The sequence below is a fragment of the Drosophila ananassae genome, chromosome 3R (genome assembly GCF_017639315.1).
Source record: "Drosophila ananassae strain 14024-0371.13 chromosome 3R, ASM1763931v2, whole genome shotgun sequence".
In the NCBI taxonomy this organism is placed as follows: domain Eukaryota; kingdom Metazoa; phylum Arthropoda; class Insecta; order Diptera; family Drosophilidae; genus Drosophila; species Drosophila ananassae.
Genome location: NC_057930.1, coordinates 10,884,917 through 10,910,269, shown reverse-complemented (window position 1 = coordinate 10,910,269; position 25,353 = coordinate 10,884,917). Strand labels below are relative to the sequence as shown.

The 25,353-nt window shown below is 41.8% G+C and overlaps 2 protein-coding genes across 3 annotated transcripts in view; both read left to right on the top strand.

Moving 5' to 3' along the window:
* LOC6503806 overlaps window positions 1-11,936 on the top strand; it is a 46,655-nt gene extending 34,719 nt beyond the window's left edge. For both annotated transcript variants that reach the window (XM_014904918.3, XM_001965209.4), the window contains 9 exons: window positions 296-349; window positions 1,904-1,961; window positions 2,040-3,533; window positions 3,599-3,682; window positions 4,308-4,917; window positions 4,979-5,200; window positions 5,257-5,454; window positions 5,515-5,681; window positions 5,748-11,936. In XM_014904918.3, the coding sequence (XP_014760404.1) occupies window positions 296-349; window positions 1,904-1,961; window positions 2,040-3,533; window positions 3,599-3,682; window positions 4,308-4,917; window positions 4,979-5,200; window positions 5,257-5,454; window positions 5,515-5,681; window positions 5,748-6,264 (3,404 nt within the window). In that variant the 3' untranslated portion in view covers window positions 6,265-11,936. The remainder of the gene's footprint in view (window positions 1-295; window positions 350-1,903; window positions 1,962-2,039; window positions 3,534-3,598; window positions 3,683-4,307; window positions 4,918-4,978; window positions 5,201-5,256; window positions 5,455-5,514; window positions 5,682-5,747) is intronic.
* An 8,702-nt stretch (window positions 11,937-20,638) lies between these two features.
* Window positions 20,639-21,584, top strand: LOC6503816 (cytochrome b5 domain-containing protein 1). The gene is made up of 3 exons (XM_001965208.4): window positions 20,639-20,908; window positions 20,964-21,329; window positions 21,382-21,584. Exons 1-3 carry the CDS (start codon window positions 20,762-20,764, stop codon window positions 21,514-21,516), a joined length of 648 nt encoding a protein of 215 aa, XP_001965244.1. The 5' UTR covers window positions 20,639-20,761; the 3' UTR covers window positions 21,517-21,584.
* Window positions 21,585-25,353: the final 3,769 nt, after the last annotated feature.

The following is a 25,353-nucleotide window of genomic DNA, read 5'->3' as shown; positions in this document are numbered from 1 at the left end:
AAAAGCGTTTATTTAGCCAAGAGTCAGGCAAGCGACACATGACACCAGCAAAACGGCCAAAACAGGAGTGAAGTGGTTTGGGATTTTTCGGGACAGACAAAGGAGGAGGAGGAGGACTAGGACGAGGAGGTTTATGGATTGGCGAGAGTAATGCTGATTTGGCTCTTACCACATCATTATGTCTCTACCGAAGGGACGGCCTACCCACTCAGCCCTAAACTTAGTTAAACAACTCTTTCATCTACTAACCAAAGATTTTCTCCTTTTTTTCTCTTCTCGTCCTTTCTCATAACAGGCTGCCAGTTTGTTAGGACGCTATGCATACCGCACTCCGAGGTCTGCTACGATGGTAAGTAAGCGATAAGGACACCCCGATATCCTGACACCCCGTTAAGATGGACTTAAGACCCAGATTGCGGTTATACGTAGTTTGGAAGCAAGCAGAAGGCAGAAGGCAGAGTCCTGAACAAAAGGAAAATTCAATTTACCAACCAACTAAGAGCAGGGATTATAAGCAAAGCATAGTTTTTAGGGACCAGATGGGTGGAATACAGAAACATCCTCTTAATTCTACGGCTTGGAGTCAGCTAAATGGGGGAAAAAGCTTAATGCCTTTTCTATTATGCAGATTAGGGGAAAAAGTGTGTTATTTTTTAATAATTCACAAAAAAAAGTTACCGTCTATTTAAATCCTAATGCATAACATTAAATATGATTCAGCAATTAGCATTTAAATTTATTCGTTAAAAGTTATCTAATGGGGAAAGTTTTAATAGTTTGTTGTACTACAGTTTGAAATTAAGAGGAATACTTCTAAATAGGATTTCATTCTGCAATAAAAGCATAAATGTGGATTTTTATTTATTCCAGGGCTTAGACTCTAGAGACTCTTTAATGTCTTTAAGTAATCCAAATTGCAAAATAAAATAAAAGCTTTTGCTGTCGATTTCCGTTGCGTTCAGCAAACAGTTCCCACCTCCGAATATATGTATTTTGTGGAAATGCATCCCGAGACAAAAACCATTTTGTGGGTCAACGTTAAAGGATCCAAATTTAGGGAAAGGGAAATCCAAACAATAAAAAAACCGGAGAAGAAACCCCACTGAGCTGAGCTCTGGCCCGGGGCATATTATTCCTATTTGCAGAGCTCTTCAATGCCAGGCGAGAGTTCACACAAAACGACACCAAAACAAAGTGTGAACTGGCAGGACGGAGATCGGAGATGGGGGACAGGATGTGGGCGGGAGTGGTAGTGGGAGTGGGAATCCTTGCCAGTGCATTATCGAGAACACACTCAATTACTTATGTAAGCTCAACGAGGGGGAGGACTAAGGAACAATTGGAAAAGCAGCTGGAACTGCAACTGCGAAAAATGGCGAAAATTGCAGAGCAATGGTTGACCTCAAAAGTGGGGGGACGGGGCTGGGGTGTATAGTAGGGGGCGTGGCCCACACATATGCGGACTGCAGTCACGGTTTCCTCCGCAAGAGAAGAAGCATTTACATTATGCAAATTACGACCGAGACAAGCCGCAAGGATATGCATTTAAATGCTCGTAAATCACAATGAAAACAAAAGGTGCTGATGGTGGAAAAGCGGCGGAATCGGGGGTATATATACGAGATATGGGGGATAGGGGACTAGGTGCCATTGTAAGACGAGCGACATTAATGCAGTTACATGCCCTATTAATATCGGAACAGACAATGTACTAGAGCTTACAATGGCTTAATATATGTATTTGTATTTTTGACACGACTAAGGGCCCTGAAAGTAAAGAGGATATAGCTGATAATTGGTTGATTGCTAGGGTCAGTTGAGGATAGGATAGTTGGGGTCATATAATACCAAAGAAATATAGAATCTAGTCAAGTATTAATACCTTCCTTAATACCTTTTTCAGACAACATCTTTGGAAAGTGCATACCCACAACCGGTGTCGATGTTGAGGACATTGAGAAGTGAGTATCCTTTGCTAATTTATTCAAATGAATCTGCGGCTTCTATAAACGAATCCTTATTTATTCATTGCCTTAAAGGACTCCCCTCACCGAGGAGCAGTCTCGTCTGCTGGCCACCATGCTGGAGGAACTTCAGGGCGCCGGCCTAGGCTGGGACCATCCGTACGTGCAGTGTCGCATCCAGGGTGCACTCTTCTCGCTGCAACGTCAACAGCAGCTTCCGCCGAATTTGTGCGCCAATTTGGCGCCTGTTCCGCCGGACTTCGGGGACCCAGCCAGTGCTTTGGCCTACGTGCGTTTCACGCCACCGGAACCGGAGCCGGAAATCGAGTACTATGAACAGCCCGGCTATCCGGCCCTGAGGAAGAAGCAATCCGTGGATGACCAAGACATTTACCTGAATCGGATGTTGCAGGACAGGCGGCGGTTGCGTCACGATCCCCTGGAACTGGAGCACTTTGGCAAGATGGATGGGCATGTGAAGGGAACACAGAGCGAAGTGGACATGCCCAGCATCATGGACACCTTCCTGGACAACGAGCGGCAGCGGATGGAGCGCGAAGAGCACCAGCGCGAGGCGGCGGAGCAGCAGAACCTAGAGCTGTACCAAATACTTGCCGCCTCGGAGCCCGATCCGCAGCCGTACCAAAGGAAGCCAGCGAATGCCATGGACCAGCTGGAGGCCATTGTGGAGCAACAGCAACAGCGGGAACTGAAGCAGCAGCGGGAACAGGAGCGTCTGGAGCAGGAGCAGCAGGCCAAAGCGCCGGTTTATGTGCCACCCGAGGAGGTTAACGAATCGAGTGAGCTTTATTTCCCGGATAACTTTACGCCCTTTAAACGGGCCCGGGGCAGCTCCAGGAGCAAACTGGCCGAGCAGGAGGAGCAGCAAGAAGACCAGCCGCCCAAGCGCTCGTTCTTCCGGGAACTGGCCGGCGAACAGGGATTGGTCCAGGAGCCTCTGTTGAACTTCCAACATGCGGCACCCGAATTAGAGACCGAACCCGAGCTGACCAAGCGGCGACCGATCGGCCTCAATCCACTGGAATCCAACGATCTCGATGCCCAGCAGCAGGAAATGGCTTTCGAGTCGAGTCTGTTGAGGAACTCCCTCACTCCCCTGGAGGAGGAGGCCATGCTGGCCTCCAACAGCTACCCCAGGCAGCCGAAAAGGCAGCGAGTCTACACCGAGGGGGGCATCCTCCTGATGCCGCAGGATGAGACGCAGGGCTTTGACCAAGGGATGCAGGGCGATGAGCCCGAGAATGTCAAGCAATCCCTTCTGGCCAGTATGCTGGGCTTCGCCCGGCATGAGCGTCTGGACGTGAAGAAGCCGGGCCCGCTGATGGGTCCTCCCGCTCCTGTTTCCTCGGAAGTGACCAACCAAGTGGACAAAGAGAAGGCACGCAAGCTGGACGGAGGCAATAAGGAGGTGCTGCCAGCCCACATCAAGGGCAGCATCGAGGACGAGGCACACAAAAAGAAGAAGGTTATGCAGCAACAACACTCGGACGAGGATCATGCGCCACACACCGTTGACACTGAATATGTTCACGTGTTCGTCAAGAACCCGTAAGTTTCTTATCTTTAAATCTATTACTCTGTTTTATTAAATAATTATTTATATTTTATTGCAGTATTGACAGTTGGAACGATGGGCAGCGCATCATGAAGGAGCTGGAGCAAATACTACACATGCAGGGATACTTTTCTTATTTAACGTAAGTAGATATAAAATGCAACATACTTTATTTTTTAGAATTTTTAGATTCATTTTTCATTAGTCTGTATAAGAATCGAAACAAAGAATCATTTTTGCTTAGATTTTTTGTCATTTTTTGGGAGAACCCTTTTGAATTTTAGGATAATGCATGCAATCAAAATATGGCTGCTGCGGAGGCCAATTTCCATCCGATTCTTGAGCGGAGCACCTTAAACGATTTTTAGATAGATTTTCCACAAATCTGCATCAAAATCTAGAAGCAAAATATTTTGTATATTTTTCGTCACATTTTCTGGGCTATCCCCTTCAAAATGCAGAAAGTGCATGGGGAGGCCAATATGACCCCCTGCCTTAGCCATATCTTAGCCAATTTCCAACCGATTCGTGAGCGAAATACTTTAAAAGATTCTCAGATTCATTTTTCATTAATCTGATTCAAAATCTGGGAGCTAATAATTTTTTCACTTATTTCTCAATTTTTCTGGAGGATACCCTTCGACCACCCTTCATCATAATATGGAATTGCACTCGACTCTTTAATGGGATGCCTTAAAAAACTAATTGATCCATTCATAATGAAATTGCATTAAAATGTTTTTCCCCCCTTTCTTTAATATTTAAAGCGTTCAACAACATGAAGTCAGCTTCCGGGTGAACTCAACCAACCCCGAGCGCAAGACCGCCGGCGATGTGGCACGAACGATCAACGAGAACCGCGGCGTCAAGAACAACATCCAGCGACGTGTCGGGTTCTATGTGCTGCACGCCGGTGTCGGCGACGTGATCAAGGACCTGCAGGATCCGAGCGTGTCATCGGCACGGATCGAGCTGGCCGAGGAGGGTCCGGATGTCACCCACATCATGGCCTACATGTTTGCCGGGGCAGGGGCAGCTGCGGTGATTGTGATCTTTATCACCTTGATCCTGATCAAGCGCCATGACCGCAAACGGGACAAACTGGGCGGACTACAGTCGGGCATTGCTGGAGCGGAGACCTGCAGCAAGGACTACCAGGAACTCTGTCGAGCCCGGATGGCCGGCAAGGGCGGCAGCGGCGGTAATGGAGCAGGTGGTGCTGGTGGTGGATCCAACGAACCGGCACACAGCGGACGCATCACATCGCTGAGCAAGGAAAACGAGGGTCGACCACCGTCCTCACGATCCAGCACCTCTTCCTGGAGCGAGGAGCCGGCATTAACGAACATGGACATTTCAACAGGACACATGGTTTTGGTGAGTTTGCAATTTTTTCCAGTCCTTTGTAGGGACATAAACTTTAAAACTATGTTACCAGTCTTACATGGAGGATCACTTGCGCAACAAGGGACGCCTCCAGCGGGAATGGGAGGCACTTTGCCGGTATGAGGCCGAGCCTAGTGCTCGAGTGGCCGCCTCCCAGCCCCAGTGCTCCGGATTGAATAGACCAGGAGCTCCATTGCCGTACGATCACTCGCGCGTTGTCCTCAACCATCTGGCCAATGCCGAAGGACTTGACTATGTGAATGCTTCAACGATTGTAAGTAGATCTACAGATCGATGATCTTTATAGCCTAACCATTCTCATTTTTAAAGACCGACCACGATCCTCGAGCGCCCGCTTATGTGGCCGCCCAGGGACCGCTGCCCTCGACCTTGGCCCACTTTTGGCAGATGATCTGGGAGCAGGGAGCCGTTGTCATTGTGGCTCTCTGCCGGTTGCAGGAGAATGGAGAAGTTGCCTGTGCGCGTTACTGGCCGGAAGAAGGTGCAGAGGTTTATCACATCTATGAGGTACTGTCCTGCTAAAAAATGTTAAATGAAATCTTATTAAAATCGTTTACTTTTGTTTAGGTTCATCTCGTTAGTGAACACATTTGGTGTGACGATTACCTCGTACGTTCTTTCTACCTGAAGAATCTGCGAACCAGTGAGACTCGTACGGTCACCCAGTTCCACTTCCTGTCCTGGCCGCAAATGGGAGTTCCTGCCCAGGCTAAGGCTCTGCTGGACTTCAGACGGTGCGTCATATCAAGTTATAGTTACAGCCAAAGTTTTAATCATAAATATGGTCTCCCTTTTCACAGCAAGGTGAACAAATCCTATCGGGGCCGACGATCTTGCCCCATTGTGGTGCATGGCAGTGCTGGAGCCGGTCGAACTGGAGCCTATATCCTGCTGGACCTGGTACTGGAACGAATGAACAAGGGTGCGCGTGAGATAGACATTGCCGCCACCCTGGAGCACCTGCGGGATCAACGAGCCGGCGTCGTGGCCACAAGGCAACAATTCGAGTTCGTTCTGATGGCCGTGGCCGAGGAGGTGCATGCCATACTGAAGGCTCTGCCGGCGAACACCTCCGGCGAGAAACGGGAACTGGACAAGGATCCCGCGTTGAGCAGCACCACCAAGGAGCCGTTGAAGGAGGACAAGGCCAAGGAAGCGGCGGAGGAGGAGGCGCCCACCAGCAGCTCCAAGGCGGCTGCCAAGGAAAAGGAGAAGGAAAATGATAAGGAACAGCAGCCGAAGTCCAAGGAGCCGCCGAAGGAGCAGCCCAAGGAGCAGAAGACGCCGGCCAAGCCAGCTAAGCAGGCGAAGAAGTAGACCAACCGGAATCCGTTGGACTCCGGTTGAAGGTTAAGCCTCAGGTTAATGATTGTTGCAGCGTTTCGGGGGTCTTTATTTTCGTTGTTGTAGTTAAAGAATATAGCTTCAGTTCGACTTTGAGTTGGCGTGAGCACTTGGAAGGTTCGAAACAGGCTTCAAATGGTTGTCAGTAGTAGGAATTCTTTCCCAGTTGTTCTACGGACAACGCACTTTATTCGTTTTATTCCTAAGTTATCGACACCGCGCCAACAGAAAGCACATGAGGCCTTGGTCAGTCTTGGGGCTCACTGGGATCGTAACGCTGCTCCGGGTATGCACCAGCCCGTGGTTCCGGAGTGCGTCCGGGCGGAGAGACTCCTGGCTGGGGCAGACATGTGCGGTGCAATTAACTATAGAAGCGCACGATATACATATATAGAGGATATTTGAGTGTTAAAGGATATACAAGAATATTTACATGCATACTTATACTTATATACATGTCTAGGTGTTAAGCATTGAATTCAATTACGAAACATTTTGACTCATGCGTACATTAACCGATATCGATGTTGGCATAAATATCTCTTAACCCTAATCGATGTGCTTGAAGAACCAGCGAATGCAAAATGAAAACTGCAATGTGCACAAAATGCTAAACAACTAAAGAGAGAGCTAATTATTGGTATACATATGCCAAGTCAGGCAGAACACGAGACATCATTGAAAAAGGACACTTTATACACATGACCACCCCAAGGATACATATACAAGAGACCGACATACATATGCAGAAACACTAAAAACCAAAAATCAAGATCAAAAACCCAAAAAAAAAAAATTAAGATTGCGAAATTTGTACCTTACAACAAAAATTCTATTTACAACAAGGATTGTTTAGCGAGGAAGCAAAAAACCTATTGATGTGTATGACAATTAATTATACAAGGATATAACCGCAATTACAGAATATATTTGTATACAATATATATTAATTATTCATATATACAATACGGTGAATGTCATTATTATCTATTTAGCTAACTTATGTGTGTGCTACTCGATCTCGCAAGTATGCGGATCGGATATTGTTTTACCAGACCATATGTATGTGTGCAAAATCAAGAAGAATTTGTTCAGTTATCAGTCGCTCCTAAACTTAAGCCACACTTTTTACCCCTCACAGTTGAATACACCTAACAATGAGTATTTAAAAAATATATACGATTATTATTATAATACCCAGTTAAGTATGAAATTGTCGGAAAGAATTGCACTCGGGCTCCGGTGACTGCCTTTCCGGGTCCGCCGTTCCGGTTCGATACCCATCATTCGCGATCACCTCGATCCACCAGCAACCTGAGGCAGCTAGGAGCCTGTCGGACGGACTGGGATTTGGGGAAGCTGGCGGGGCTGCGAGTGCGATTAGGAGTATGTGCCACAAAACAAGCTACTGAAAACCACTTAAAAAAAACTATTAAAAAATCTAAAAAAAAAAAAATGGGGCATATTGCAGTCCCCAAGTGCAGAATAACAACTCAAGACACTTATAAGAATCATCACAAAAGCTAACCACTCAGGCATGACCTCTGATTAAATCACACGGACAAACAGGAAACGAACAAATCAATAAAAAAAAATTATTTGAAAAAAAACTAAAAAAAAATAAATCACAAGGACTATACAGTCGTAGAAGCCTGTATGACACGGTACACGATACACCCCAGGGATGACCACAAAGATACACGTGACAAGCGATCCAACAGATACTGTATCTCGACCTAGTTTAAACGATTAATATAAAATTAAAAAAAAATAGAGAAATAATAAGAGAAGATTGTTAAGGAGGAGACGACGTAAGCGCAAGTGCTGCAAATTAGCAGAGAAAAATATTCAAAAAAATTATCAAATAAATACCATAATTAAAAGTTTTCGTAGCCGTTGAACTTAAACGTAAAGAAACATATAAAATGTGTTATCGTAGTTCGAAATATTCCAAGACGACAAAGATAAGATACATTTCAGATAACTTTAAGCGATAAAAAACAAAATGAAAATTATTATCTCGACGCAAACTTATACTTTCTAAACATTTATTTTGTTGAAACATACAAAAAAACTGACACTACACTGCAAAGAATAAAAGCAAATGAGAAAACAATATTACAATAACTGTGGCGAGTCCGAAACAACAACCAACTGGGCTTGCGAAAATCTTAAAGCAAAATTATTAACGTGGTAGAAAGAAAAAAAAAACGAATATATGAGAATTAATAAACATTAATGTTTTAGAGAAAAATATTTAGTAGTGAGTTTTTCGATTGATTTACGAGTAATTGATGCAACGTTTTTTCAAAGTTAATTAAAATGCATACGAAATACAAATACAACTACGACAATTTCAATTCAAATTCAAATGTTCTTTGACAAAACAAATTAAATAAGTGTACTAAAGCAACGTAATGTATCTTATTGTAGTCAATCGCATATAAAGGCAATTATATTGATGTATATTAAACATAACCATGAAACATTATACAAAATGTTTAAAAAGATTTGATGAAGAAACAACAACCATGCGTAGAAAATTGAACGGAACTTACACATAACAAATAACAAGTAATCATAATATTAAATTATAAATGTCTAACGGACTTTTCCATTATAAATATCTATATAATACACTTAAATTAAATGGAAAAAAAATTAAACATCGTACCTATTCGAGTGTAAAAAACCCTTTTGTACGGGGTAGCTACACAACAAAAAAGCATTTCATAATTTCTCAAAAAATATTTTCATTGATGGTGTAACATAGATATACAAAAATTCAAACTAAAGCAAAACTTAATTATTAGCTGTAAGACGATGACGTAGGAGTTAAAAGAAACCACACCGAGGAACCCCTAAAATAATACAAATATTAAAAAATGTTTAATGCAGAGGATCTCAGATCGTAGCGGACATATATTTGCGACGAACAGGACCTAAAACGGACACCTTTTGGACAGATTACCCAGGCCGAACCCTGAATTAAAGCCTTTTACCAAACAGATCTGGTTGTTGGCCAAAAGTACAGGGATCGGAGGAGGCAGAATATAGGAGGAGATGATACGAGGATGACAACCAACTAGTACATACCATAGACAGACGAACCCTAGATGACGTCGACAGAATGGTTTGAGTTCCTAAACAAACGCAACCTTGACCTCATGACAATCGGACGGTATCGAATAGACCAGGACAAGCTGTAAATACGCACATTCTTAACCGGACGAGCAGCTAAACCTGTACTGACCCGACCTTGACCCTTGACCCTGCATTGGGAATGGAATCGGAACTGACAGATCGGACAGAACTTAGTCTTAGGCTTACAAAATGAGATTACCCGGAAGGATCCAAGTGTGTGAGGCTTCTACAGTCGGATCTGTCTCAAAAAGGCCTAATGTCAGGTGTATTCGAGCCGGGTTAACGCGACATTTTCGACAGAACTGGTTTAAAGTAATCAAGTCACTTATCATACAGGCAACCAAACTTAAATCCCTTGCTTAGTATTTTCTTTCCCAGATGATTGGGTTTGGTACCGCGAATGATAATATACAAATAAATACAAAAACACATGATCAGCATGCATATAAAACTTTCAAATATTGCTGTCTAATTCAATTAATTACGAGATAAGAAAACGCGACGGCTTTCATGCATTTTTGGATTTATCGACCCAAAACAAGGCATATAGCTTTTAAGTTTACCAATATCGATGTGTATACAATATGCAACATATTTACAAATTAAATGAATATTAAACATATATATCTATTAGCCACTTGGCACCCAAAAATTTGTGTTCTAAACGAACAAAAAATTTAAGAAGCGAAAAAAAAAGGATTAGAAAACCCCAAAAAAAATGGTAAAACCCAGCAAAAAATTATGCTGGCTGAGGCCACTAATATCTAAATGTACTTAAAACTGAAAAATAAAAAAACCAAAGACACTATACACCGACACGCAATCCAAAATCAACATGGAGCATACCTATTAAAGGTTTTTTGTGCAAATCTAATTAAATTATACGAATATATATACACACATATATATATAAATATATATTAATGTTATTAATCAATTTGAATTTATCGACCGAAGAGGAGCGAAAATGGATATGCATACCTATATCTAAATGTATCGCGCCATTGTGTAATATGCGCTACAAAAATACAAGTTGAAACCGAAAACTAAAATAAATTATATATACTATATTGTGCTGCATGTGTAAATTATATAAATGTAAATTAAATCAAGCAAACTGAAAAAATGCGAACAATTTTCAATGATAAACAGCAGGAAAGTAACGACGATGTAGAGTTGGTAATAATATATCAATTACTATTATAATAAAAAAAAACCAAAAAATTTAATAAAGAGACCCTAAAAAAACAAAAAACAAATATTTAACCAAATCCAACAAGAATCCACACAAAATATGTGACACTAAATGACGCAGCCGAGCGTAGCTATTCATATTCCTTTCTGTTTCCCCTTTATCAAGTGTCCACTGTCTGTGTCCTAGATAAGAGTAGCCAAGAAAGCTACGGCGCTAACAAAATAGCATAACTGTCATTCGATGCCAACCCTGGATGTTGGCTAGAGACATCACTGTAACTATAACACCAGAAAAGAGCTCGTTCAAGGTATGATATCTGATCCTATCAGAATGACTTGTAGAGTTGCTTATCAAATGAATCATATATAATCTATAATAGTTCCATAGTAAAGTTCACAAGCACACCTGCACGCTTCAGCCACTAATCTTCACCAAAATTTGCATGTCCTTGAATTGAAACACATTTCTTCCACTTATTCAAGTAATCAACTTTTCTTTCAACTAGTTTCCATTTTTAACATTTTATTTATAAACTTTATTATATTAGTCGCATGCCCTAACACCAGAGCCCAACCCTCTAACAAGAATAATATTTCGGCCATATCCTTTGACCTTTGCATTACACCAAAACAACCAGGAGTCAAATTAAATTAAATATTTAAAATTACATATATAGTAAACAATACGTTGTAATAATATTTGCCACATATACGGTTGTCTATTTAAATTTTAAACAATTAGCTTTTTTCGCGCCACCGTCGGCGAAAATGCCAGAAATGCATTGGCGAACAATTTTTTCTTCTCTACAAAGAGAGACTTGGCTTTAAGGCCTATACCAATATTTAACCAACAATATTAATAACCATATTATTAACCACAGTTTAAAATATTGACACAATAGTATAGCAGTTTTTTCAGTCTCCCTAGAGGCTCAATAAGTCATTTTTATTCAAAAAGCTAATAATTGCAAGACATTATTATGCACTGCAAAAATTAATTTTGAGTTAAAAAATTTAACATCAAAATGAATTATAAATGGATAAGACACACAGAAGAGATTTATTGGATCAAGTTCGGGATTTTCATAAATTTTTTTCATTGGCTCTTTGCCAGATAATACACTGGGGAAAATGATTTATTTTTCGTCTCAACTAGGAGACTTGCCATTTAAGGCCACAACAATATTAATGGAATAAACACATTTTAATCACACTTATTATGTGAAATATTATAACATAACCAACTGTTTAATCTATGTGTGTAAAGCAAGCATTAAAAAATGTAAAAAAAATTATAAAACTCATAATCATGAAAGTTTTATTTGCGAGCACGAGAGGTGAGGTGACAAAAACAAATAGAGGCGATGGTATTATAACCTACCCCAAGGATTTGAGACCGAACAAAAAAAAAATCTAGACTAACACCACCCCAAAGTAGACCACAATTAGAAGCACGATAATTCTTTTTTTTTTTCTATAGTATTTAGCTTGAAATCCACCCCTTTTGCGATTTTTCCCTTTTGCAGCGATTTTTGAGGTACTCCGCGTCAGCGTTTCTATATCCAACCCGACCGACCGTGGTCGACCGTCGACCAAACAATGGGCCAGCAATGAAATAGAATAAATCGGGTCACAGCCAATTTTATACGCCAGCACACCAGCGAGCACGCCAGCCAGCCAGCCAGCCAGCAGTTACCAGAAGCAGTGACGCGGTGCGACGCCTTGGAAAGGTGGGTCGGAATGGGTATGGGTTGGTTATTCGGCGGCGGTGGTGGTGCGTTTTATATATTTACGTCTTTTTTTTTCCCCCATTTTTCGAGTTTTCGATTTCATTCACTTTTTGGCACAGAGAACATCATCATCCGGCTGATGGCTGTGGACGTTTCTGTTCGCCTGGTAGAGATGTCGGAACATTTCTTTGAAATGCCGCAATGAAAGGCAAAAAGCCGCCGTGCAAACGCTTTGATGATTTTCCGCATGCCGCACAGCCGGCAGAGTCGGTGCTGCCACTTCCATTTCCTTCGCCCTGCCGATGGATGTTTGCCGGTGTTTGGCCATGGCGGGCATATCAATTTAGGGGAGTGGCATGCGTGACGCTTAAGCGAACAAGATTATAGACTCATTTTTTGTTCTGCTCCCTCTTCCTCACTCCTGTGCCAGTTGGCCTCCTGTTCCAGTTCCCAATCCCAATCCCGATCCTGCTCCCCCGGCCACAGGCGGCGTTTCCTTTGTAGTTGGCTCTCTCTCAGTGCAATAGGGCGTTGCCTAACAGTAACAGGAGCAGGAGCCAGGCACTCCACTTCACTCCACACCAGGAGGAATGGCTGGCCAGGCTGGGGCTAGTGTTGTTTGCGATGGTGTTGGTGCAGGGCCAGGAGTTCGGCTCACCGCAGAGCCACATCAAACAGACACAGAGTCCCAGGCGCAGGAGTCGCTTTTTGTTTGGCTTGCCGCCGTTGGTTTTTAATGAAAACAACAATCTAAGAGCCATTACGTGGACCGCCCAATATTTGGCCCGAGGGCAGCTTGTGCGGCTTTAACCCACTCGGTGCAGTGGCCACAAGAATTGGTAACAGGAGTGATGGCTATATTAAAGGAGAAAGCAAAATAATCATGATACATTTGGTTGGTACTTTTGATTAAGAGCTATAATTTTAATGAAATACTTTTAAAGCTTTAAATAACACATAATATTTTTTTTAAATAATGGTTTTTTATTTTATTTCTATATAATATTATTATATATTAATTTAAAAAAAAGGATAAAAAGAAGAAGGAATAATGATTTAAGCCTGGTATATAAAATTTAAAAGATTTTGAAAAATTTTAACTTGTTCTTTTCTTGATTTTTTTTTAAACAAGGTACCGTATATATCCAACTACATTTTTTTTCTTTTAATTATAATTATAAAAAATTAGTTTTTCTATTTTAGATAAGTATCTTTTATAACGGTCTATTCACAATTTAAACATAAAACAGTGTTGTGCATCATCGCTCGGATAGTAGCGCCACTTTCAGGAGTGGTCACTTTTTTATTGAGTTACTGGCGCCATCTGTTACTGAGATACATTAGAGATGTGACTCTTTTTTAAATGAATGACCGTTATTGCTAAAGCTTTTGAATAAAACGAACTAATTTTTAAAAACGATTTGATTATTTTATTTAAAAATAGATTAATACCTTTTTAAAAATATTTTTTGGAGTAACTTCTACTTAAGAAACTCTGACAAGATAAAGAGTATTAGGAGTATTAATAATTTCAGTTAAGTGTACCGTTCTGGCCTGTAGAGTATCTTGGCCAAGAAATCCTATGGTATCAACTAGGTATATCACAGTATGCTGCATAAATACACTTTGAATTTTCAACAAGTACCAGAAAATACATTTTCCCTCGCTCAAGACGGAAAAAAAACCGCGGGTGCTAAAAAATTAATTCTCAAAATTGAATAAATTACGCGAATTATGTAACAGGCGAACAGAATGAACCGAATTCTAAGGAGGCAGCCGGGAAAACGCTTAGGAACATTCACTTTTACACACACAGCCCCGACATACAAGAGCAGACACACACGTGCCCCGGGAAATGCTTTCCTCCAAAAAGTCAAAAAGTATTAAGTACATGAAAGAAGAAGAGGAAGACCGAGGAAAAGCAGCAGCAGCAGCAGCAGCAGCCGGAACACTCGAGATAAAGCGAGAAAAGTGGGGAAAAACTCGAAGAGAAGGGAGAGCCAGCCGGGCCATGAAACATTTTTCATCGCTACGGAAAGTGGCGAGGGGTGGTTTCTTGCGGGGGTTGCAAATGGATGTCACAGTATCGGGGAAAATGCCGGGACACCGCCAGTAAGAGAGGAAGAGAGGGATGCCGTGTGTGGAGAATCATCAAAGGTTTGCCGCAGCGGCTTTTCCGCCTTTGTGGCAAATCCTCAAAGGAATTTTCCGATATTTGTAGCAGGCGAACAGCACTCGGTTGCAGGAAAACTTTGACCAAGAAAAACCCAACCAAACCAAACACTCACAAACACACTCACACACACACAGACTCCCGACCCCGATGTCGAATTTTCCGATGTTTTTCGTTTTACTATATATTTTCTTTTTTTTTTTTTATTGCGCTCGGGGAGAAAATTCGCTTTTCATATGTGGCTGAAATGGCAAACACACAGAGAAAATTTATCACCGGGAAGCTGCCGGTTGACGTCGATCTGTGTGAGCTTTTTCTTAGCCGTCTTGTTGCCAACTTGCCGGGCAGCTTTTCCGCTTTTCCGCGGTGACACCGCGACATTCGTTTTACTTGACACCGGGCCCCAGACATCGGGCAACAGGCACCGGTCACCGGGCGCTAGCAATTGAAATGTAATGGATGGCCCCTCGCCCATAAAGCAATAGGCGGCGTTTTACGAGCTGGCAAAAAACCTTCGGGCCAAGTCGCTACCAAATTTGGTGGACCATAAAAAATCTCATTAATGTGGCAAACAAAAAAGGCGCGACATAAACACGCGCATAAACATAAAATTTGATGAAAAGAAAACATGGCAACAGACAATAAACAAAACTTTAAACTTGGCGAATCACAAAGAAAAAAAATCGATTATCAGGGTTTGTAATGATGGATTCAGATTCGATTGAAAATAGTTGTCTGGGTGGGATGGAGCGATCCCGGGGAGATGGCGTTGGGAAGGTCAGGGGGAGTGAATGGTGAGTGTGCATATTTAATATCAGGTCCCAGGGGGCTAGGGATTCCCGACTTTGCAAATCGTTTACAACGGAAATAAATAGTATTGTAGAGTATAAACAAGGGTGTATCTGAACTAAGGATCATTTAATTTTTAAGTTATATTTCCTGAAGAATTTTACAAAAATATAAAAACCAGTATTCAGATCCGAAAACCTTAACTAATATAAACCTATACGATAGAACCTTCACTCTAGAGTATTTCAACTTCGAATAAATCTAAAAATATAAACTGCAATTTCATTTCTGCCATTGGCACACGTTGTGGTATTTAAAGTGAGTTAATGCCAGTATCGGCAGCTGGTCCATGAAGTAATCCCAACACCAGACCTTCTCTATATTTGGTTGAACGGGGATATCAACATCATGGAACTCATTCAACCATTTGGCGCGTGCTCAAACACTTTTTCGAATAAAAATAAAAACATTTGGTTATATTTTATTTTGCTGCAAAGTGCCCCAAGTGTTTGTTAATTCTCTTTTCTTTTTTTGTATTTTAAGCAAATGTTGCAATCGTAATTTGTTTTTGGTTAACACACCATTTGGTGTGAGAAGATGTTTTTTTTTTTTTTTTTGTAGATATTCCAGACGGCAAGGCTTCTATAAGAAATAAAACGTATACTTGAATTAAATATAACTTCTCTCCCACAGAGCTGTTTTAAGAAATATTCTCGAAATAAACTGGCCACTTGTTTTAAGAACCCCATTAACTGCCGCAGCAGAGAAATTCAATAAATATCAATAAAAATATTTACAGAACCGGGCAGAGGAGCAAATTGAAACAGCAAATAAGCATCATCAAAAGCATATGAGCCGCTGAACAAAAATTCTGGCCTCTGAATTCAGGCTCCAACTCTGGAGAGCAATAACGGTAATCATATTAACTAAGTGAGTGAAAAGTTTAATTGAATTGCCCAAAAAGGCGACCAAACAAGCCAACAAAGGGGTTATGGGGGATAAAACTGGTTCCGGATGTGCCGAGACGATTATAAAATATAAGAAATGAACGACGACAATGTGAAACGCCAAAAAGGAATTTAGCTTAATGAAAATAAAGTGCAACAGTAGAGGTAGTGACGATAGCTACAGATTAAAAAAATAATTCAGTTCATAAACATACATTAAAAAAAAACTTAAGATAAATAAATACATATAAATACATTTTTTATTGAAAAGAAGAACCAACACTTAAGAAATTTTCAAGCCCGAACCTCTAGAACCTATTCAATAATCCCCGGATTTCTCTTTGTGTAACTGCGGGAACAAGACCCTCAATTAGCCACCTTGAATGGCAGGAAGCTTGCAACTTGGGGAGCTGCTATTGCAACTGCAACATCAGCAGCAGCAGCAACAGCAGTGGCAGCGACCTTGCAATGTCGCAACGATGACGAGACGAGTCGCTCGTTGTCTGTTAACTTTGCCGCCATTTGTCTGAGGCTGTTGGTAACTGGCAGCTAACTGTTAACTGGGCCTAAGCCCAGGTCTGGGCTTGGCCGCCCCCAACTGAATTCTGTATTCTGGCATTCTGCATTCCGACATGCGAGAGTTAAATCTAACTGCATGTTGCATGCCACTCCATGACAAACTACCGCCGACATAAAATAATGGCTAATCATAATGCAATTTGGCTCTATTTTTCGAGCCAAGCTAACTGACATTTGCATTTTATATTTCTGCAGTTATTGTTGTTGCCAAGGTGTTGAGCACTAATTGGTTGTACTTGTATAAGCCAGGCCGTTTCGGGCTGATCGCCAGAACAATGGATTCAATTAAGACGGAATTAATTGTAAACTGTGCAAGGGCACTTCAGGCCGAAATGGATAAATAAGGAGAATATTTTGTATCATTACTTATGCATATTTATTCCCTTTTAATTAGGCTTACTTTATAAACAAGATTGTAGATGATTTTTCATTAAGTTTAATTTTTAAAGCCCAATTCTTAAATCGTGGGAATCGTTAGTTCTATTCGCAGATGTTGTTTATTCATGCCCGGTCCAGATGGTCCTGTGTAATGCAAAACCTAACGATGTGCTGCATATGTTGGCAATTTTACGAGTATTATTTGAATAAATAGATTTCGCGCCGGCGCATTGAACAGGATCAGCCGGATAAGTCAGCCAAAAAATGGGAACAGTTGTGTCGAAAGCGATCTGCAACCCCTCGAACAGCATCCTGACAGATACAACGCCTCCTAAAGCAACTAGTACAGATCGTTTCCTCCCCCAAAAAAGGACACAAACAGTTGGCCAGATACTCATGCAACATATATCTTCTATATGGCTGGATATCTGCCCGATGGTATCGCTCTTCTAATGAATTACGGCACACTTTTCAATTAGTTGCATGTTTATACAATAATTTTGATGATTCTCGGGAACTCATAGTGAGATACACCCTCAGATAGACAAAGGTCGTCAGCTGTTGAATTTTGAAGAGTCTGGTCTGGGCAGGGTGTTGACTAAAATGCGACCACCCTGTGGTGGTGTTTAATTGTTTGAGCCTCAGGTACGGAATAAAGTGTGTCTGGCATACTGAGCGTAATGAAAGGGTATTATTCCAGGATAACAATAGGGATAGATTACTCTGACATTTTTTTCATAATTGGATTATGGCATAAATTTGTAGACAGTTCAGGTTTAAAGTTGTTCACTTGTACAGTTTTAATTTAGAGAACTACACTTGCATTCTTCATTTATGAATGAATAATCTTTAAGGTCTTACACTTAATATTCAGTGAGCTTGTTGTATGACAAAAATAGCTTGAATATTCCGATTTAATCGAGGAATTTAAATAAATTGGCGCCGCACTTTGTCGACGTGTCAAGGCAGTCGGAAAGACAACTCGTTTGCCTACGCATACGGCTTAATCCAGATTACAATTGCCAATTGCCAATGGACAACTGAAATTGCAATTGCAATTGGAATGATTAAGAGGGAGAGTAAACAAAAAACTGCAGCTGCAGTTGTTTTTGTCACACTTTTCCGCTAAACTTGCCATTGTGGACTTATTTTTTTGTATTTAATTGCAACCTCTGGGGGACGATGCTGGCTCTCAAGTGCACACTTCCTGTCATTTACATTAACAAAGTATTTTTTCTGCTAGTTTTTATTTATATTTCAGAACGCACCTAATGGGTTTTCAAAAGCCCAGACCATTGTTCGATTTGTAACGGGAACAGGGCCTCGGGGTTGGAGTCTGGATCCGGTGATTGAGTTGCATTCGGGGTCCCTGCCAGGACACTGAAAAAAGTCTAGACTTGAAAAGGGAATTTAATACAAGGTCTAAGGGGGTTAGTCATGAAATATGAGTTTATTGTGTTTTATTTTGGCTGGGAATAAAATGTTCAGTGTTCCATCGGTTGCGACTGCGCGTGACACACTTGGTTCATTTTGAGTTATTGGTGGTGCGTAGGGGTTGGGACCTTGGTTGGGGTTGTTTTCTACCCGCAGCCTTTACATTTCCAGTTTCAGTTCTCCGATGGTTTATTTACCCCGCCAGCATTGTGCCCCTCGCTTGTGCCTGCCACACGCATTCTTGACCCAAAACCCAAGACACAAGGGCAGCTGCAACGGCAACTCCTTGGCCAGAGATCGTTGCCAGCAGTAGTGGCGTGTCAAATGGCCAACCAGCTGTTACCAATCCCATTAAATCAAAACGAGCCGACGAGCAAACAAATTGAAAACTGAAAATGAAAAACTGAAAACTCATCCATGGCTCATTGTCCTTGTTCGGACATATGTACAGCTTCACAGTTGACTTGGAGGCAATTAGCAGGACTCGCACCCTCAACTCGACTTCCACTTTCCACCCATGCAAATGAGTCCTTGATCATTTTTGAACCCACTACCAAGCACTGTTTCCCTGGGGATAACTTTCTAGGTGCAGCTGGCTATTTTACATTTTGTGTCCTTTTTTGAGGGAAATAATTGTCAAATAATTTGGCTTTTCCTGTGGCAGATAGTAATATTCTATTTGGGGGTTTCTGGATGTCAAATATATACTTTTAAGAATATTAAAAAAATATTATTCTAGTTGTATTCTCCTGTTGATATTTAACTTTCCCTTTGCGTGATTAAGCGTCATGTTTGTGGCCATTATTGTTGGTCCTGCTGTTGCCTTTTGCGGCTTTGGCCAAAAGGTTGCAATTTATTTGGGACAAGGCCAAGCCTTAAATAATTGCAGACGGATGGCGTTCGCGGCTTTCCACCAACCCAGCAATCCTCGCATCCACAAACAGCTGCCGTGGCAATCACACAGTCTGCCATAAAGCCAATATTAAAAGCCACTTAGGACGACGCGTGGCGAGCAATTAAAGTAAACACTGAGTATCAGCAAATCCTTTTAGCACCATTGGTATAGATGCCCTATAATTGCAATATGAGATGACAGCCACAAAAATATCCTTTTCTAGGCAGCTACCCTTTTGTGTCCCCTCTGTTTGTTTGTGGATTTGAAGGAGTTTCCATGGCAAATCCCTCGACTGCTGTGTCTGCGCATGCGCAACGAAATGCGGCAGCTGTGGCAGGGTCAGCCTTGAGGTGACCGACCCCCAGGTTGCCGACATTGTAATCCTGCGGAAGTTGATTTTATCACGTGTGTCCATTAGTTACCTTTCGGTAGAGAGTTCAAAGTCCAATCTAGAGGCTAGACTCATGAAATTAAAACCGAAACTATACTCCGGCAGGAAAAGGGTTTCGGTTTGGAGTTGCACCCTTTTATTTTGGGAGACAGCTGGGACAAATTACACTTTTGTAAAGAAAACTATTATTACTCTTAAAAAGGAAATTTAAACTGAAGTGAGGAAATGTTTGAAATAAATTCAAGAGTCTAATAGTTTGTCTCCAAACTATTTTCATACTTAAATTCTAAAACCAACAATGAAAAATGTATCTCATTGACTTGGAAAAGCTGAATGATCTCAGCCAGAGGCAAATATTTCAAAGTGCAGTGATCTCTAAATATCCGCTGACAGTGCTCCCATCAATAAGAATGTCTTTCGAGTGCCTTTAACCTCGGAGGTTAGACGAAAAATGCCATCAGTCATTAATCTAATTTTTTCTATTTATGGCAAACGATTGATGGCCCAAGACCCAGACCAGCGACGACTTGACAATTGGCGGCTAATTATGCAATGGCATCCCGAAACCCAGACGAGGAATGAGAACTTGGGAACTTGGATCGCACTCTGGCAGCTGGAATTAATTGGCCGGCCAGATATAGAGATGCTAGTCCGGCGATAAGACCCGCTCGCCGGGATCGCTCTGGAAAATGATGATGAGCAGTTGGCACCGCCGGAAAAGTCAGAATTAATGGGCCGAGTCAAGACAGGGCGACAGTTTTGTCGGTTAAATTAAATTACACTTCATTCTGGTTCGTTTCGATTGAAATCTCTGAAATGGCGCAGCCGATTAAGAATATGCGATACTATCTCAAGGATGAGGTTGTCTGCCACAACAAAAAGAACGACATCTGGGTGATCATACACACGAATGTCTTTGATCTGACGGAAATGCTTAAGGATCGCATGGATCATTGGAATCGAGTAGGTCCTTTTCACAAAATGTGTCTGTGTGTTTTTAAAGGCTTATCCTTTTCAGAACTTGGACTACTTGGTGGCACATGCTGGTAAGGACCTGACCCATTTCTTTCATGAGAATGGAGAGCCTCGCACTGAGATCTCACCCAACACGGGAAAGCCCCGCGTCCTGTTCCCACCCATTCTGGAGGTGGCTATCTCGGAGTTCTCCAAGACGAAGGGCGCCATGTGGAGCCAAGATCCTTTCTATCACATTGGCAGGGTCACCACCAGGCCGAGGGTAATACGGATAATAAACACCTTGACTGGCCGCACTCAGATCATGACTGTTTGCAATGAAGATAGTATTTACGATATCCAACAGAAGTACAAGCAGCGCTACAATCATCATGCAGGTAGCTACGAGTGGCGGAAGTTCTCAAATGGGGTAAGTTCTTAATCAAGGGACTAATTCTGATATTAATTAAACTTTTTTTTAGGGAAAAACGTGCAGCATTCTAGACCTGAATGGCACCTTGGATGAAAATGGTCTCATCGATGAGGAGGACAGTACTGTGGAGTTGCCGCCGCCTTCCATTTGGCTTTATTACACAGATGACATAACAATTGCTTGATTCTGGTTATAGTTTTCATTGGAAATTGTTTGTAGTTCGAAGGCGAATAAAGTTAATTTCAAGCTAGACTGAAGGTGGCCTTTTCTTTCGTAATTTTTAGCGAAATTTAAATAAAATGTCATGGTCGAAAGAAGCCGGTAATACTTTCAGGGTCGCACTTTGTATCTACCCGATAAATGCATATATAGGGGAATATATAGAAGTTGCTCCTGATCGCGGGTCTAATTTATGCGGGTTGCTGGAGCTGTGAACTCGTGTATGACGATCGGGGTGTTGGTTTTTTAATGTTTTTCTTCCATTTTTTTGACTGATGCAGCGCCTGCAGCTGCCCAGTTGGCACGCGTTCTTTTCCAGGGGGGTGTAGTGATCACTGAACTGTAAACTGTTTTCTGCTCCAGCCTTTCGAGCCTTTCTTTTGGGCCGAGTTATGGTTGTGGGTTCTTGGTGCGCCTAGGAAGTAGAGACGCCCACTTGGCTTGGATCTCCACTGGGGGCTGCGGTGCTGGTCTTGTGTTATCTTGAGCGGCGCATAAATAATTAATTTCAGACTCATTTTGCTTAATAATTTTTTTAGTTGTTTAATTGCAAACCTGTTTGAGCTGGGTACGTTACGGGCATGGGTTTTTGTTTGGCTCCGGCTCTGGCTATGGCTTTGGGTTGAGGTTGGGGCCAGGCCGGACCATAAATGGTCTGCGGCTGTGTTCTTAATTTACATTGCGACAAAAGCGGCTAAGAATCTGGCACTTGAACAATGTTGTGAAATATTTTAGTCACAGAGTATGTGGGTTTCTTGTTATTATTATTTTATTTTTTAACAAGCCAACAGGGGTTTGGCAGCAGAAGGTCGCCAATAAGTGTGTGTGTATCTTGGATCTGAGAAAACACACAAAAAGCCCAATTAACCCCAAAGAGTATGCCTTCATAAAAGGCATATTAAAGAAAACTAATTTATTCCAAACTTAGACTGCCTAAGCACATGAATCCCTTTATCGCAAAACCACAAGACGCTGCCTGAAAACAAAACCAAAACAATAACAATCGAATCGCATCAATACCTAAGAACGTCTGAGCCGAAACATGCAGAATCTTGTGAAATTCTCTTACCTGTTTGCCACCGTAATCTCGGCTGATGATTCACCTAAGTCTGTGAACACGTTTGAGCCTGTCAGGGCCTGGGAAAAAGGAGCAACCGCCACTCCATCGCAGGCAATACCCATGTCGAACGTTGGGAAACCTGCCCCGCGCTGGGATCACTTTTAAATGGTATTGGAGATGGTGATGGCGGGGGGATGAGGGCTCACCAATGCGTAGAAGTCTTCAAAGCCCATTGCACTGCCTGGGTCTATGGAATTGCGTTTATGGTTTGGCCAAAACCAGTTTTGGCATTCCGTTCGTCTCACCCGCTCCAAGTTCGTTGCCTAAGTCTTTTGTTGAAAGCGCCACAGAGTTCATTGCCTGTATAGGTAAACAAAGTGCATTTGTGTATTGGGCCACATTTGTGGACGGCGGTAACTAATAGTCCAGGCATCCACGAGTTGGCCCTAAGTTGCTAATTAATGGAGGCGGACTTGCAAACTAGTGGAATGTTAGGTTCTTGACTCAGATAGGGTTTGGTTTAAATGGAAATACTTTTTTAACAATTTTAAAAATAAAGTTGTAGTTACTTTGAACTAATTTCATTGTATTATACCTAATTGGAAGACTTAAGTAGCTACCCAAATCATGTAGGCCCTTGTTAACTTGACTAGATAAAAATAATCTGTAAACAACCGGCTTGGAACTGACACTTGGATCTGGCAATTCTGCTAATGGAGACTAACGGAGCACACGCTGAATTCCTTAGGAGCACCGTTTGGCGGATCCATCACGGACAATTGACAGCACCCACAGACTATGGCTGTGGAAAATGTAACCCACTTCGCTGGTGGCACTTCTGGCATCCACCATGACCCATTCCCACAGCCTGAGCGAAGGCACCTGGGCAAATCTGAATCTGAATTCCATGCCGGTCGCTCGCATTCTTTCCCATTTCCCAAAGCCAGACGGAAGTCGAGGCTCTGGTATGCGAGCATTCTTCCACCGACAGTGAGTAGTGATTCCCAAGCTAAGCGAGCTAATTTAGTGCTTAGCTCGACATAAACTGTTCGCCGTTTGTTGTTTTCTCTGGTGCTGTTCCTGGGGCTTGTTAATTGCTCCCAGAGGTGGCAAGGCGGAGTTGAAGGCGTAAGAGGTATGCAGATGAGCTTCGAAATAGAAAGCCAGAAATTATTTTGGCATGAAGGTCATATGGCTGGTCGCACCACACCCAAAAGGAAGTCAACTCCAAATATTATATGGTCAAAATCCAACATCCGTTATGGCTAAATTTCATTTTCAGCTTAGTGGGTTGTATTCTTTTGGACGGGGAACTCTCCGTTCTATAGACCCCGTCCCGCCCATCTAAACTCATTTGCATTTGGCATACAAAGCATTGACCGCTGCATTTGGCACTTGGCATTCCACTCGGCCAACGTCCAGCCAACGTCAAATTAAATAATAAATACACGAAGAGGAAAAAAGCGTATGCGACAATAAATAGCGGAACCAAATTAGGAAGTGGCCACACCACAATGTCCCTCCCCATCTCCATATCCGGGTGTCCACTGTACCGGCAAAGCAATAACAATCGATTGGCTGCGGATAATAAATTGTCATTGGCATATTAATTTGATGGTGTCTGATTGATTGTGCGCCTTCTGTTTGGAATTTTAGTTAAAGTATGTAGGATACCCTGGCAGTGGAATGGCTATATTTTAGAAGGTCAGGTTGATCTGTATTTGCAGGATCTTCACACCTAAAAAGATTTGTCAATAAAGCACCCACTGAATAAAACGCATATTACATCCATTTTTGGCGTATGCAGGTATCCTACCAACAGGTATGATTTGGTGGCTAAAGAGTTATCAGATTGAAAGTTTAAAAAAGCTAAATTGGTGTTTTTAATGGCATATTGGCGTTTGGAGAGCAAAAAGAACTGCTTTTTAACAAAAAAGTTGGTTTTTTGGACAAAAAGTCTTCTTAGAATTACCATAACTCAGTTATTTATGGACTGATCGTCAAATGATATAGCTTCCCGATCTTAGCTCTTTGAATACTTTAATTCTACTTCAAAATTCGGACTACTAAAATTGGACCCAATTTTCGGAAATTTTCAAAGGGGTAAAAAGTACAAGTACAAGTACAAGTACATCATGATTTTGGCCAAAAATCGACCCAATATTTTACCCCTCAATTTTCATAATATTTTAATGCAGATTGGAGGAAATTAAAAGTCTGATTCGTGAATGGTATTTCTTTCTCAAATACGATACGAAATGACTTAAATATGTGCTGAAAGCTCCCATATAAGCCACCTAAAATTTCTAAATTTGGTCCAGAAAGCCCTCGACGTCCACTTATTTCGGGAAAATCACCATATTATAGCCAATAATTATCGGATAATCGAATGTCATACCTTCCCGATCAGATCAGATGGCTGAATTATTCGATATAGAGTGTCACCGTCCTATTCCTCTTCAAAAGTAGAAAAATTACTTTCTCAAAAACTTTATTCCATTTTTTTAATAATCACACTTTACTCCTTGCTTTATGATCCCCTCGTACCCTGCTAAAAGTGAGTGTGGAAATTATATTTTTATTATTTCCGGAATTTCAACTTCCATCAATTAAAAAGCGCATATCTTGCCAAATTGATATGCCACTTTGGCACCGATCTCGGGTCTGGGTTGGGTGACTTTTCATAAATTATTCAAAGCTTAACTGCTTCCGTTTTGGACGGGAATGCCCGGCTGTCTCTTT